This window comes from Eubalaena glacialis, chromosome 11 (assembly GCF_028564815.1).
Source record: "Eubalaena glacialis isolate mEubGla1 chromosome 11, mEubGla1.1.hap2.+ XY, whole genome shotgun sequence".
NCBI classification, from domain to species: Eukaryota; Metazoa; Chordata; class Mammalia; order Artiodactyla; family Balaenidae; genus Eubalaena; species Eubalaena glacialis.
This window is the reverse complement of record NC_083726.1, coordinates 8433176-8448146: the sequence shown is the minus strand read 5'-3', so window position 1 is coordinate 8448146 and position 14971 is coordinate 8433176. Positions and strand designations below refer to the sequence as shown.

The following is a 14971-nucleotide window of genomic DNA, read 5'->3' as shown; positions in this document are numbered from 1 at the left end:
CTCTTCTGTGCCAAGTTTTCCCCAGTGAACCCTTGCCTGTCCCAGACCCCTTTCCCCACCTCCTCCTCTCCCCAGTCTTAACGCAGGCTATGCCCTCTTTGCTTTGTTGAGCCAAGCGCTCACTACTTGTGCTTTGGCTATCAGCCTAAACGTCTCTCCCTCAAAGAGGCCTTTCCTGACCAACCTCCCCGCCTCCCCACACACCTAAATTAGAACCATCACAATGAGGTTTCCTAATCTGTTTAACATCTTGTGCTTCTTTTTCCCCCTAAGCACTTACCAAAATTTGTAACTATGAATTGGCTTGTGTAACTCTTTGTTTAATCTTTCTGTCTTTCACTAACTGTAAACTCCATGACAATGAGAACCTTATCTGTCTTGTTCCTTACTGTCTCTCCAATACTTGGCATACAGATGGTGCTCGATAGTCACTGAATAAATTTTTTCAATGTTAAAACGGTCAAATTCTTTAAGCCAATATTTTCACTTCTGAGAACCTCAATAACCTAAAAATGCAGAAAAGGCTTTTAAAATGTTTATCCAAATATTAGTGTAAGTGTGAAAAACAGAAAATGATTCAAATGTCCAATCAGTGGGGAAATGAAATAAATGATGGCACAGAATGGAAGTTCTACACATATTAAAAGGCTACTTATAAGAAGTATTTCAATGACTAAAAAAGCTTAAGCTCCAGTGCTAAGTGAAAAAAAGCAGGACACACAATTGAGTCTATAGTATTAGCTCAGTTATTTTTAAAACATACATTTGGAAGAAAACTAGCAGGAAATAAACCATGTGCTAATAAGAATTTTCTCTGGAAGATGGGAGTTATTTGTGTGTGTGTTGTTTGTTTGTTTGTTTAAGAGGGAGATTCTATCTGGTATCTGTTCTCCAGGAGCCTAGCACAACATTTGATGAATACTCAAGAATGGGAAATTGATTATCTCTCAGTACTGAGATGAAATAGGTTATGAAATTCTCTACATCACATTTTAAGCAGAATTGCTTAATGAACTAGCCTGCTTAAGATTCGGGCATTTTCACATTGGCTAATCTAAAAAACCCTTGACAACCAGGCTTCCTGAGGAACGTAAGTAACAAATCTTTCCTTTCCCCAAGAAAATAATGTGATTTGGATCAGAAACTGCCCACTCAAAATTTTTACTTCTCCCAGCAGTTAATTAGTACCTCCTGTGCAACACTAAAGCATGAAAGGATACAGTGTACTCTTACAGGAAAAAAAATACATTATCTGCCCTTTCTTCCACAGGCTACACATATGGAAAACAAATGAGTACTTCCCAAATTTTACACAAAGGAGAAAAACCTATGAAAGGGGAACAACTATGTCGAAGTGAACATTCTCTCCTGTTCATTTCTCTTTACATAATTCTTCCCATCCCACCCAGCAAAGCAGATAACAGACACATACAAATTGCATCTGTTATTTCTTCCAGAAAAATATTTGGGATCAGCAACAACAGTTAGAAAGTGAAAAAAATTTTAAAGATACCATAACAGCATTAAAACTTATGAAACCTCTGAAAATAAATCTAACAAAAGATATGTAAAACCACCACATAGAAAATTGTAAAACCTCACTGAGAGATTTAGAAAATCTGAATAAATGGAGAGGAAATTCCCTGGTGGTCCAGTGGTTAAGACTCTGTGTTTCCAGCGCAGGGGGCAGGGGTTCAATCCCTGGTCAGAGAACTAAGATCCCACAAGCTGTGGGGTATGGCCAAATAATAATAATAATTTCTTAAATAAATGGAGAAAAATACCACATTTGTAGCACAATATTCTAAAGATGCTCATTCTCTCCAAATTGGTTTATAGATTTAATGCAATTCCAATCAAAATCCCACAGTGATTTTAAAATTAATATGGAAATGCAAAGGGCCAAGAATAAGCCAAGAAAAAGACTCTTGGAAAAGGAAAAAGATGGGAAGACTTACTTCTCCCATAGAACAGGACTAACTACAGTTACCATAATCAAGACTGAGGTATTGGTACAAGCACAGACACACAGACCAGTGGAAATAAACAGGAGCTCAGAAACACACTCACACATAGGCAAGTCCCTGATACATGAAAGAAGTAGCTCTGCTGATCAGTGGGAAAGAAGATTATTTTCAATAAATAAGAATCCGGGACTTCCCTGGTGGCGCAGTGGTTAAGAATCCGCCTGCCAATGCAGGGGACACGGGTTTGAGCCCTTGTCCGGGAAGATCCCACATGCCACGGAGCAACTAAGCCTGTGTGCCACTACTGAGCCTGCGCTCTAGAGCCCACGAGCCACAACTACTGAGCCCGTGTGCCACAACTACTGAAGCCCGCGCACCTAGAGCCTGTGCTCCACAACAAGAGAAGCCACCGCAATGAGAAGCCCGCACACTACCATGAAGAGCAGCCCCAGCTTGCAGCAACTGGAGAAAGCCCGCATGCAGCAATGAAGACCCAACACAGCCAAAGATAAATAAATAAATATTTTAAATGAATGAATGAATAAATGAATAAATGAATAAATAAGAATCCATTTGGAAAAAAAAATCAGGTTGGGCCTTACCTTACCCCCATACAAAAAATTAAGATACAAAACTCACTAACTAATTAGAAATCCTTAATTAAAAGATACCATAAAGAGAATGAGAAAGATAAATCACAGAGTGTGAGAAGATACCTGTAACACATTTAAGCAACAACAAACTAGTATTCAGAATATATCAAAGAACTCCTATTAGTTCTTTGGTAGAAAAAATAGGCAAAAAATGTCACTAGGCATTTCACAAAAGAAATCCAAATGGCTAGTACGTATAAGAAGAGATGTTTAACCTCATTAGAAAACAGTAAAATGAAAATCAAGAACATCATAAGATACCTTCACATAACCAACAGAGTAGTAAATATTAAAAATCCAACAATTCCAAGTGTTGGTAAGGATATGGAGCAGTGGGAACTTTCATAAACTGCTGGAGGGTATATAAACTGGTACAACCACTTTGGAAAAGAATTTAATCTTATCTAGTAATTTTGTGTTACTATATATAGGTATAGGACTTTCCATTCCTATGTATATATGCATGTACCCATGCGCCAGGATACATAAAGAACATTCACAGCAATATTGTAATAGCCTAACCCTGGAAACTACCCAAATGTTCACCAGAAGAATGGATTTTTTTAAATTAGGGAATAATTTTCCATGGCAGCATTCACTATACAGTAATGAAAATGAATAAACTAAAGCCGTATGCATAAATGAATAGCACATGTACTGAACAAAAGAAGAATACAGAATCATTCTGTTCACATAAACTTCAACTAAACTATATTGTTTAGGGATATATTTGTAGTAGGTAAAACAAATGATTTTCAAGAAGTCAGAATAGTGGTTACTCCTATGAAGAAGAGACGGTGCTGTAATCAGAGAAGAGCATGTGGGAGGCTTCCTTGGGGCTTGCAATGAGCTATTGTTGAGCTGAGTAGTGGTTACACTGCTCTTTGCTTTATGGTTATTCTGTAAACTATCATGATTTATGCACTCTTCTGTATATATGTTATTATCCTCCCCCGCCCCCCCAAAAAAAGAAAAAAAGACATGAATGGTAAAATATATATCACCAATCTAATACTGAGGGTGGGGGGGCAATTAGTGTAAGAAGCTTTTTCAGCTATGTAGATCTAATTTCAAATGTTCTGTCCCATTGTTCTCTAAGTATATTCATATCTGTTGGATCATGAACAATCTGTGATTCAGAAGTAAAGGTTCCTACAGGTGTAGATAAAAGTAATTTCTTGTGGGTGATATTTCAAGTTTTTATTTACTCAATCCTTGGTGGGTTGGAGAAAAGTACTTTCTCAATAATGAGAATGCAAAATACAAAAATTCAAGTCCTACAAAGTTCTCATTGGCTTTAAGAACCAAACATGGATTTGTTAACTAGAACACAAGAAGTGCAGGAGAGCTATCTAGGGGGTTGCTTAGGGGACCAAGCAGGAAAAAGGAAAGGTAAATCTCACCATTTTCAAAAATTTTGCCTCGTATCAACCTCTATCTATGACCCCCAAAATTATCCCCCATAAACAGATGACTAGCCCCAAATTTAGTCTGTAGTACCTAAAGTGGGAAAGAAAAACAAAGAAATTTGGTATTGATTAGCTCTTATAAAAGAGCTAATTAATGGTTTGTTCATCAAAGGAACAGGAGAGAAGGCAAAAACTAGTAGCTATGGTCCAACTTATTCTTCTGTATACCTTTCAACGTCTTCCTCAGTGCCTCATTTACTGTAGGCACTTTATAAATATCTGCTGAATAATAATTTCCATACTGGTCACAGCAATGAACAGTAGCAGAACTGTAGGAAGGTACAAATGACTGACCTGAAATAAAAGTTTAAAAGTCAAGGATAAAATAAAAGGCCAAGAATACAATCCCCAAAATGCCAGCTTTCTCTTAGAAACATCTATGAACTTGTCATCCATTAAATTATCTAACTTTTGTCTATAATGTCTTCTGAGTAATGCATTCCATGTAATTACTATACACTGTGTCTTAAATCCATAATTCTCAAACGTCAAGAGGCACACCTCTTAGGATATAAGCAAGTCCCCAACTTACAAATGGATTATATTCCAAAAGTTCATTTGTAATTTGATCATTTGGAATATGGAATATACTTTCCCACAAAGGCCATGAAATATGAATTATGGCAAAATTCTCAGGCCTGCCCACAAAAGCCTATAAGGTAACTGAAATGCAATATATTTGCAATGAGAAAAAGGAGTAAATGGTATTTCAGCTCCCATCCTAGAGGCTCCTGAAAATATACCTTATGCAGTCTCAGCCAGTGCTGAAACTCATTCATACTTGAAAGACTGTTATCAGTTAGTATAAAGAAGGGGTAGATATGTAAGGAAAAGAAGCCAAAGAGCACTGTGCCATTAAAGGAAGAAGCAAAGTAAAACTTGAATTTTCCATTATGACACATTCATTCAATGTGTGCCAGCTGGCCAAAGGGGGTAGGGTTAGATCATTAGAGAGATTCTTCTGGACTTCTCCAAGCCCAGCTTGGAGAGGATCCAAAGGTACATCAATTTTATCTTTTAGACCTAAGTGCTCAGCCTAGAAGAAGACAGACGAGTAATATTTTAAAATACACCTTGAAACATCTCTGCCAACTTTTTCCAATTAGGCCAATAAAGGTTGGATTAAGGCATCTCCTCTCAGTAGGGTTCCAACTTCCTCTGTTTAGGAAATAGAGGTGTCAGGACCTTGACTGCCTATTGCTCCATAAGGACCCTTGCTTAATCAATGAATTTCCATATAAGATATGCCTCTAAATGAAAGAGATCTGAGAAGAAGTAAAACTTCACTCCACCTTTTCAACACGCAGTACACCATCCATGAAAAAGCACCTCGAAGCGCAGGATTTATTTTGCTCTAGAACACCACACTTTCCAATTTCATAATCCTCTCAAGGATTTTCCATTTCTGCTCTTACCTTTACCTCCCTACTAATAACCATGCAAAGCAGACCTAGTGTAAAATATAATAATGATTTTCTTACCAGTACATCCAGCATTTTTCTCCTTTTGATAGGAAGAAGCACCATTAAGGTGCACAAACAGAAGACCCAATTATGGCCAGGAAAGCAATGCAACTAGATACTAACAACATGCCCCTGTCCAGACATTCACCTGCTGGCTGCTGGATGGAACAAAAAAGAAAACAGTAAGATGCTTCACCAGGGAAACAGCTCCTCTGCAACTTCCTAGTTTTCTTAACTTGATCAATAATTCCTATTTTCTCCCTAAAACAACAGAATCTGATTTTGACAGTTATTTTAATGATTTCTGCTAAGCAATTGGTATTTTTGGCCATTGACATACATTCTACCATATAAGGTATTTTTCTGTAGTCATCAAACTTCTTATAGATTATTTCTTTATTAAGCCCCTCCCCTCCCCTTCAGCATTATTCTAATACCAGTATTTCACCACTGTTTCCTTTCTAATGTTGAATAAAATTTCAATTCGGGGGGGGGGGTTATTTTCTCCTGCCAAAATGGTAATTATGCTGTACAGACTGTTATGTTTGTCTGTCAGTTTCAAGTATCCACATTCTCTTATAAGCAAGATCACTATTAATCAATTTGGGGCTCCTGGCAGTTAGGAAACCATTCTAGAAACTGAAGAGGTTGGCTCTGACATAGCTTAAACTAACAGAGATAGATGATCTAGATCAGAAGTTTTCAACTTGTGCTCTTTCGAGAGCTGCCTGAGGGGCAGGATGCCAAGTAAGTGGGGTTCTGCCTCCTCCATACAGATTCCAGTCAACTGGAGCAGCTGTTTTACACACTGGACTTATACATAAAATTTCAAATTTATAGAGATCTTCAACTTTAAAAAAGTAGTTAAAACTTCTGGTCTAGGATTTCCCTGGCGGCACAGTGGTTTAAGAATCCACCTGCCAATGCAGGGGACACGGGTTCGATCCCTGGTCTGGGAAGATCCCACAAGCCGCGGAGCAACTAAGCCCGTGCGCCACAACTACTGAGCCTGTGCCCCACAACTACGGAAGCCCACATGCCCTAGAGCCCACGAGCCGCAACTACTGAAGCCCGCGCACCTAGAGCCCGTGCTCCGTAACAAGAGAAGCCACCTCAGTGAGAAGCCCGCGCACCGCAATGAAGAGTAGCCTCTGCTTGCTGCAACTAAAGGAAGCCCGCGTGCAGCAATGAAGACCCAACGCAGCCAAAAATAAATAAATAAATAAACTTATTTTAAAAATGAATAAAAATTAAAATTTTTTTTAAAATACAGACTCTCAGGCCTCACCCAGATCTACAGAATCAGAATCTGCACTTAACAAGCACCCTTGGTGATTGATTAGTACGTTAGTTTCTGGCTAGGCACTAAGGATACCACAATAAATAAGACAGACATAATCCCTGCTTTCACAAAGCTTCTCATCTAGTCAAATGTGATAACAAATGAGTAGATAATTATGTACAGGGTACTTAGGAAGAACACAAAGGGCAAACCCCTAACCTAAGTTGGGAGTCTAAGGAAGAAGTCCTGAAGGAAGCAGCACCTTACCCTGGTTCTTTTTTTTTTTTTTTTTTAATATTTATTTATGTTTTTGGCTGTGCTGGGGTCTTAGCTGAGGCACATGGGATCTTCATTGCAGCACACGGGATCTTTAGTTGCAGCATTCAAACTCTTAGTTGTGGCATTCAAACTCTTAGTTGAGGCATGTGGGATCTGGTTCCCTGACCAGGGATCAAACCCAGGCCGCATGCACTGGGAGTGTGGAGCCTTAGCCACTGGACCAGCAGGGAAGTCCTTACCCTGGTTCTTGACTAGAAAAAAACATTAGCCAGAAGAAGAGGATGAAGGTCATTCCAGGAAGAAAAAACAGGACATGAAGTGGAACTGAGATGTGGAAATGTCTCTTGTGGGAAATCCCAAATATTTTATTGTGAGCGGGAGGAGATGAGAGGCAGGGCAGAAACTGGCTATGAAGGTTTGCCAAGATGAGGAGCATAAAGGGAGGAAATGGGGAACCACTAACTGATTTCAAGCAGGAGAGCAGTAGCCTCGTTTATGGTTTAGAAAGATCACCCCATTGGCAATAGGGACAAGATGAGAAACAAGGAGAGACCAGTTAGAAGGCCATTCTTGCAGTAATCCAAGTATGACATTATTAAGAGTCTGAACTAAGTGGCAGCTGTAAAGATGGCAAGAAAAGAATGAATTCAGTAGATATGACCATTGTGGAATTTACAAAAATTGGTGACTGGTGGCTGGGAGGAAAGATAGAGGAGATAGAAAGGAAATGGAGTAAAAAATTACTTCTAAAAATAGCATGTTATAATCTTTCTGGAGGACAATTTGGAAATAATGACTTTAAAAAATTAAAAACTTCATACCCAAACACGTTACTTTTGTGACCAGAAGGACACAATGTTCTTTATGTCCTTATCTTTTTATCCACTTCTGGGAGTTTGTCCTACAGTTACTTGCAAGATTTATATACCAAGATGTTCACTGCAGTATTATTTATAACATAAAAAAATAAAAACAAGGTAAAGGTCTCACAGGAGACTGGCTAAATGTTGTATACACACAATACAAATATCAAGCAGAGGAAAAATGTTTTCTAATATAGCTGAATGATATAGTAAAATCTCATAAAATAATATTACATGAAAATAATTTATAGAGTATATATGTGTAAAAGTAAACGAATGAACAAATAAAAACTGATAGAAAATATATTAACTGCTGCCATTAGCTATCACTGAACTGTATAATCATGAGGGAATTTTCATTTTCTTTTTTCCTATACTTTATCTGATAATAAAACAAATAAAACCCTTAAAGTTTTCATTCAGAAAGAAAACAAAACAAAGCAACCCCTTGGTCTGAACATCTGGGTAGAAGGTGGTGCCAATTTCTACAATGACGAATTCAGTAGGAACAGCAGTAAGATGATGAGTTTAGCTCTGAGCGTACTGAGTCTGTGGCACATCCAGTGAAGGTGTTCAACAGACAGCCAAGCATATGAGTCTGGAGCTCAGGGCAGAGACTTGGCCTGGAAAGATAACATGGAATCAATAGCATATAATGGAGGTTAAAGCCAGAGTTCTGGGGGAAACCATTCAAGGTAAATATACAGAGTAAGAAGTTAAGGAAGCTCTAGAGCTGAACACTGGAGAGTAATAAAATTTAAGAGGTGAGTAGAGAAAGATAGTAAAAGATCTGAGCAGAGAAGGGAGTGGCTAGAAAGACTGAGTTTTAAAAGCCAGTAAAGAGTAGTATCACAGATGTCAGTGGAGGAAAAGTTTCAGTCAGAGGGCGTGGCCAGCCATGGCAAATGCTACAGAGAAGTCAAATAGAATAAAGAGTACCTATTTGGTCTACAACAAAAAGAGCACTAATGATTTTGGCAATGGCAGTTTCTGAAGAGAGGCAGGGACAGAGGCCAGAATGCAGTGAAGTCTCTGGAATGTGGGAAAGTAGAGAGACAGTAACTGTAAACTACTCTTTCAGGAGCTTGACTTTAAAGGGAAGGTTAGAGAATTGCTGTTGTTCAAAATGGGGGGAAAAATCAGCTGATTTATATGGCAAAGAGCTGAGAGAGAAAGGCTGAAGATACACCAACATCTCTGCCTCAACAGCAACAGTTGCCTTCTACTCCACTGAGACCATCACAGCTGTCAGCACCAATTTTCTCTACTTCCTGCCCAAGATATGAGAGTTTTGCTGTTTGCTGTCTGTCATCACCTTCACTGCCATTCCTCCCATCCCAGAGGAATGCTGGTCCCCACTCACGCTCAAGGCAGAACCAATGCCTTTGGATCCCATCCTCTTGCATCTCCCAGGAACACTGCTCCATCAGTTATCCTTTCTCTTTTTCTGTCTCCAGCTTGTCCCTCTGGACTCTTTCCCCTTAACGTATAAATAAGCTGAACTTTCTGCCACCTTCGGTGAATAAGTAGAAATTATAAATGGGAAAAGAACACAGGAAAACTGCTTGAGTGTCCACTATTTCCCAAAATAAAAAATGCGTGAGTTTCCATTACATTTCCCACTATGCATGTAAAACAGAGTTCTTGCCACAAACAAGTAAACCATTCATCTCTTTATTCAACAAATATTTACTGGGTGCCCACTATGAGCCAGGAGTTGAATAACACTGTGAATAAAATAAAGTTTCTGGACTCATGAAATGTACTATCAGAGAGGGGAAATACAGACAACAAACATATATACACACATGTACAAACACACACACACACACACACACAGGTCATAATAAGTGCTTAGAAGAAAAACAAAGCAGGATAGAGAGTAATGGGAGGTGCTATTTTAATAAGATAGGCAGAGAAAGGCCTCCCAGAGAAAATAACATTTGTGCAGGAACTTCAGTGACAGCACAAGTATCAAGGCCCTGGGGCAGGAGCATACTTGATATGTTCAAGAAATAACAAGAAAGTAAGTGTGGCTGGAACAGAGTGAGCTGGGGAACAGAGGTAAGAAATCAGGTGATGTTGTTCATGCGTTAGCTGTGAGGTAATAGATTTCAGCTACAAAAAAAAAAAAAAGGAAATCAGGTGAGAGGTGATACCAGGACCATGTCGTAAAAACTATGATTTCATCATAAGCCTCATGAGAAGATACTGAAGAGTTCTGAGAGGAGTGTGACAATGTCTGATTTCAGTTTTCAAAGGCCCACTGAGTGGAGAATTCCAATTACAACACAGGTGATGAAGTACGAAGACAAAGGGCAACTGGGCAAACACAAAGAGGGACACCTAACACTGAATATGAGTGAGGACAGGCTTCTCAAAGGGAGTGATGTCTGAACAGAATACTGAAGGACAAGTAAGAGTTAGCAAGAAGGCGGCAGGGTGGGGTTTGGGCGGGGGGGGGGGCGGGTTTCCCAAATAGAGGGTACAGATGTAGAAAAGCCAGAGGAGTTTTGAAAAGGTCTGGTATTTCTATCCCCCAGTATCAAAGAGTCAAAAAATATTTTATAAAAATATACCACTTATAACGTCTACCCCCAAAAAAGATACCAGGGAATACACCTAATAAAATATTTGCATGACCTTTATGGAAAAAATTATAAAATCTGTGGGTAGATACTAAGGACAGCCTATTTAACTAGAGAGATAAAACTAACTAATGGACAGGAAGACCCAATATTTAAAATGTATATTCTCCCCCTTAACCTATAAATAATATATTTCAAATCAAAATCCCAGCAAGAACTTCACAGCAGCATGATTCATAAGAGCCTCAAACTAAAACAAACCAAATATCCATCAAAAGTAAAAATGGACAAATTACATTCATAAAATGGATTGGTTATATAGCAATGAAAATGAACTATTGCCACACACAATTCAACCCAAATGAATTTCAAAAACATAAAAGAAGCCACCAACAGAACACCATACAGCATGATTCCATTTATATCAAGTTTAGAAACAAGCAAAACTAACCTATTGTGTTAAAAGTCAGGACGGTAGTTTCGTCTGATCAGGAAGAGGGAGTACTGATTGGGAAGAAGCACAAGGGGTGGTTCTGGGGTGCTGGAAATATTTTATTTCTTTATTAAATAGTAAGTACGCACAGGTGTATTCACTTTGTCTGTAATAACTTAACAACCAGGATGCTTACAATTTGTGTTATTCTGCATCAACGTTATACTTCAATAAAATTGAAATATACTGATGTCTGCAATTTACTTTGAAATGCATCCAAAAAATAAGGTGGATTGATGGACAGTGGGATGGATAGATCTACTATAAAGAAAATATTATAAAATGTTAATGGTAGAATCTGAGTGGTGGATATAAAGGTGTGCAGTGTAAAACTCTCTACTTCATCATATGTTGGAGTTTTTTCATAATAAAATGTTGGATGAAAAAACCCCAATGGGTTTTCTTGTAGAACTTCACAAGCTGATTCTAAAATTATGGAAAAATAAAAGGGCAAGATTAGCCAAAACAACTTTGAAGAAGAAAAAGGCAAGGAGAGACCTGTCCTAACAGATGGCAACAGTAACTAAAATGATGTAAAGACACAGAAATAGAGAGATCAGTGAAACAGAACAGAGAGCCCAAAAACTAACTCCTGTACACAGAGAAACAGAATAAAGCTGGCATTAAAGATCACTAGGGAAGGGAATTCCCTGATGGTCCAGCAGTTAGGACTCCACGCTTCCACTGCAGGGGGCATGGGTTTGATCCCTGGTCAGGAAACTAAGACCCTACATGCCACGTGGCATGGCCAAAAAAAAAAAAGATCACTAGGGAAAAGAAGAACTATTCAATAAACGGTGATTCATAGATTAGATTAGAAGAAATTACAGAATACCTTTAATAACTCACAGGGAAAATAAATATTGAACAATAAACACAAGTTGCTGAAGAACACATACAATATAGTTCTCCCTCTCCAATTAATACATGTATTACATAAATGTGTATATGGGTTTACAAAATGAGAAATATTACATAGGGAGAAGCAAAGAAGTAGGAAAAAAACCCAGAAACCAATTATGATAACCCAGGCAGGAAATGTTGGGCTTACAATGACCACCTAAACTTATCATTTCTCTATTTTATAAGAAATATTAAGATTATATGAAACTTTCAAGAGACATAAAGTAAGGATCTATGACATTAGAAACATGAAGACCTTGGTTCAAATCAGGCAATTCAATAATTCCATATCTACTCACCATTCTTCCGCTCACTAAGTGGAGGCAAATTGGGATTCCTGCCAGGGTGGAGGCCTAGGGTCAGCTCGGGCTGCAAAGAGAGCTCCTGCAGTTCATTGGCAACAGCTTCGCTCTGGGGGCTGGGTGCCGCGGACAGGGACACCAGCACTGGTTCATCATCATTTTCGCCAGCCCCTCCTCCGTCCAGCCCATTCACAGCAATGACGGAAGGGGGCAGGCACACTACACTGGAGAAATCCACCTTGGCTTTCGTGATGGCAACCTGGAAATGGAAGGAGAAATAAAAAGTTTAGTTATGGAAAAAAGACTATTCCACTGAGTACATGCTGAATACTAATTATTATAAATTATAGTACTGGTGAGCTACCACTATTCTTAAAAGCTTTTTGTAAAGTAAACTAGCATCATTATTAAATTTTTACTATGCTCACAGAGTGCATGAGATTTCAAGTCCAATAAGTGTCCTCAACTATATCACTCAGGAGGATAATGTACGACTGAAATATATCCAACACACACACACACACACACACACACACACACACGTGTCTAGTGGGATAAAAGGAAATAGTGGTCAAGGAGAAATAGCTATGAGATAAATGTTGCCTTCCAACTACTAAGGAAAAATATCTTGTGAAATAATACTTAATGAGTAAAAGGTATTAAAGTATCATATTGTACCAGCATAATCCAGGGGAGAAAATTTCTTTAAGAAAACAATCCCCAAGCCACTAGATTCCACAAAGAAATATAAATAGAGATGTCTGTTTGATAATGGATATTAGCTTAATTTTTTTAAAAAAATTTTTATACAGTTTTTAAAGGTTACTTTCCATTTAAATATTGGCTATATTCCCCATTTTGTACAACACATCCTTGATCCTATCTTACACCCAATAGTTTGTACCTCCCACTCCTCTTCCATCCATATTGCCCCCCCAACACTGGTAACCACTAGCTCGTTCCCTGTGAGTCTGCTTCTTTTTTGTTATATTCACTAGTTGGTTGTATTTTTTACATTCCACGTGTAAGTGATATCATACAGTATTTGTCTTTCTCTGTCTTACTTCACTTAGCATAATGCCCTCCAAGTCCATCCATGTTGCTGCAAATGGTAAAATTTCATTCTTTTTTACGGCTGAGTAGTATTCCATTGTGCATATATACCATGTCTTCTTTATCCACTCATCTGTTGATGGGCACTTAGGTTGTTTCCATATCTTGCCAATTGTAAATAATGCCACTATGAACACTGGGGTGGCATGTATCTTTTCAAATTAGTGTTTTTGTTTTTTAGCTCAAATATTTTAACCTAACTGAATGTTTAATCACAGGACCCAGGAATGGAATACTAAAAACAAAACACATGGCAACCCGAGAAAGAACAAGATCTTTAAAAATGAAAAAGAATACAAATAATTTGAAAGTCTTTTTAACAACAAGGGAATTAATGGTTAAGGGAATTAAGACTATATTCATCCACAAAATGCTGTGGAATTATTAAGAATAAGTTTTACAAATTAAAATGTGGAAACTGTTTATCTAAAATTAAGTTTACAAAAAGATATAAAAACGCATACTCATATAAAAATATTATACACTGAAAAAAAGACCATAAGGAAATTTACCAAAACACAAAATGGGTTTTGTTTGTTTGAACTATGAAAATTTTTACTTTCTTTAGTTTCCAAATTTTCTCTAAAACACACATATAGCTTTTATAATGAAAAAGCTATAATTCTTAATCTAAAAAGGGGACCTAGGAGTTCCCTGCAGACTTCAGTGAGGACTTTAATCTGCTTCAGATTAAAAAACCAACAAAATATTGGAAAGCCATGAAATGAAGAAAGGCACTGAAAACTAAAAGGACCATCACATTCTACCTTCATGTAAGGCTATAATGTGCCCAAACGTGACTGTAGTTCTGGTTGCTCTTCATAAAATGTAAAATGGAATGGAAAAGATCAGATAAGACCAATTAAGAAGGGGGGGGTGACATTAAGAAGAATAAAGACATTAAGGAGGATTCTCTACTCCAAAAATGCTGAAAGAAAGTGAGGCAAGTTCAAAAGAAAAAATATATATATATTAGGAACTCAATAATCTAAGAAGTAGTATGGGCAAACCTTGGGAAAAGAATTTTTTAAGGGTTTGAACAATTTTAGGAATTAAAAAATAACAAATGTTTACCAAGAAAATCCAGAATCTGAACTTCAAAGAATTTTTTCCCATCTTGCCTATGACTTACCATCATTTAAGCCATGTCTCTATGTGTACTGGGAAAAAACAACTGTTATACATGATTAATCCATCTGGCTTTTCTTTGCCACTGACCCTGAAAGAGAATATTTGCTTTCCTTAACAGCAGCCTTTTCAGGCTAAAAAGTTCAATTTTATGATATTTAACAATCCTTTGAGACCCAAACTCCTTAGGACAGAGTCCTGAATACCCTTCCCCACCCTGAAACATATGAGCGTGCTCACACATACATGTGCACATGGATGATGGCACTGAGATGTGAGTTAAAAAAAACAAAACAAAACACTCTTAAATGAAGTTCTAAAGGAAAGCAGGAGGAGGATAGTATCAAAACTTCCGCCTTGGGCTTCCCTGGTGGCGCCGTGGTTAAGACTCTGCCTGCCAATGCAGGGGACACGGGTTCGAGCCCTGGTCTAGGAAGATCCCACATGCTGCGGAGCGACTACGCCCAT

At 38.0% G+C, this 14971-nt stretch overlaps 1 protein-coding gene across 1 annotated transcript in view; it reads right to left on the bottom strand.

The window, feature by feature from the left end:
* Positions 1-14971, bottom strand: part of MRTFA (myocardin related transcription factor A) — a 204282-nt gene that overhangs the window by 111965 nt on the left and 77346 nt on the right. Inside the window, exon 6 of the mRNA XM_061206626.1 lies at positions 12260-12521. Within this exon, the coding sequence (XP_061062609.1) occupies positions 12260-12521 (262 nt within the window). The remainder of the gene's footprint in view (positions 1-12259; positions 12522-14971) is intronic.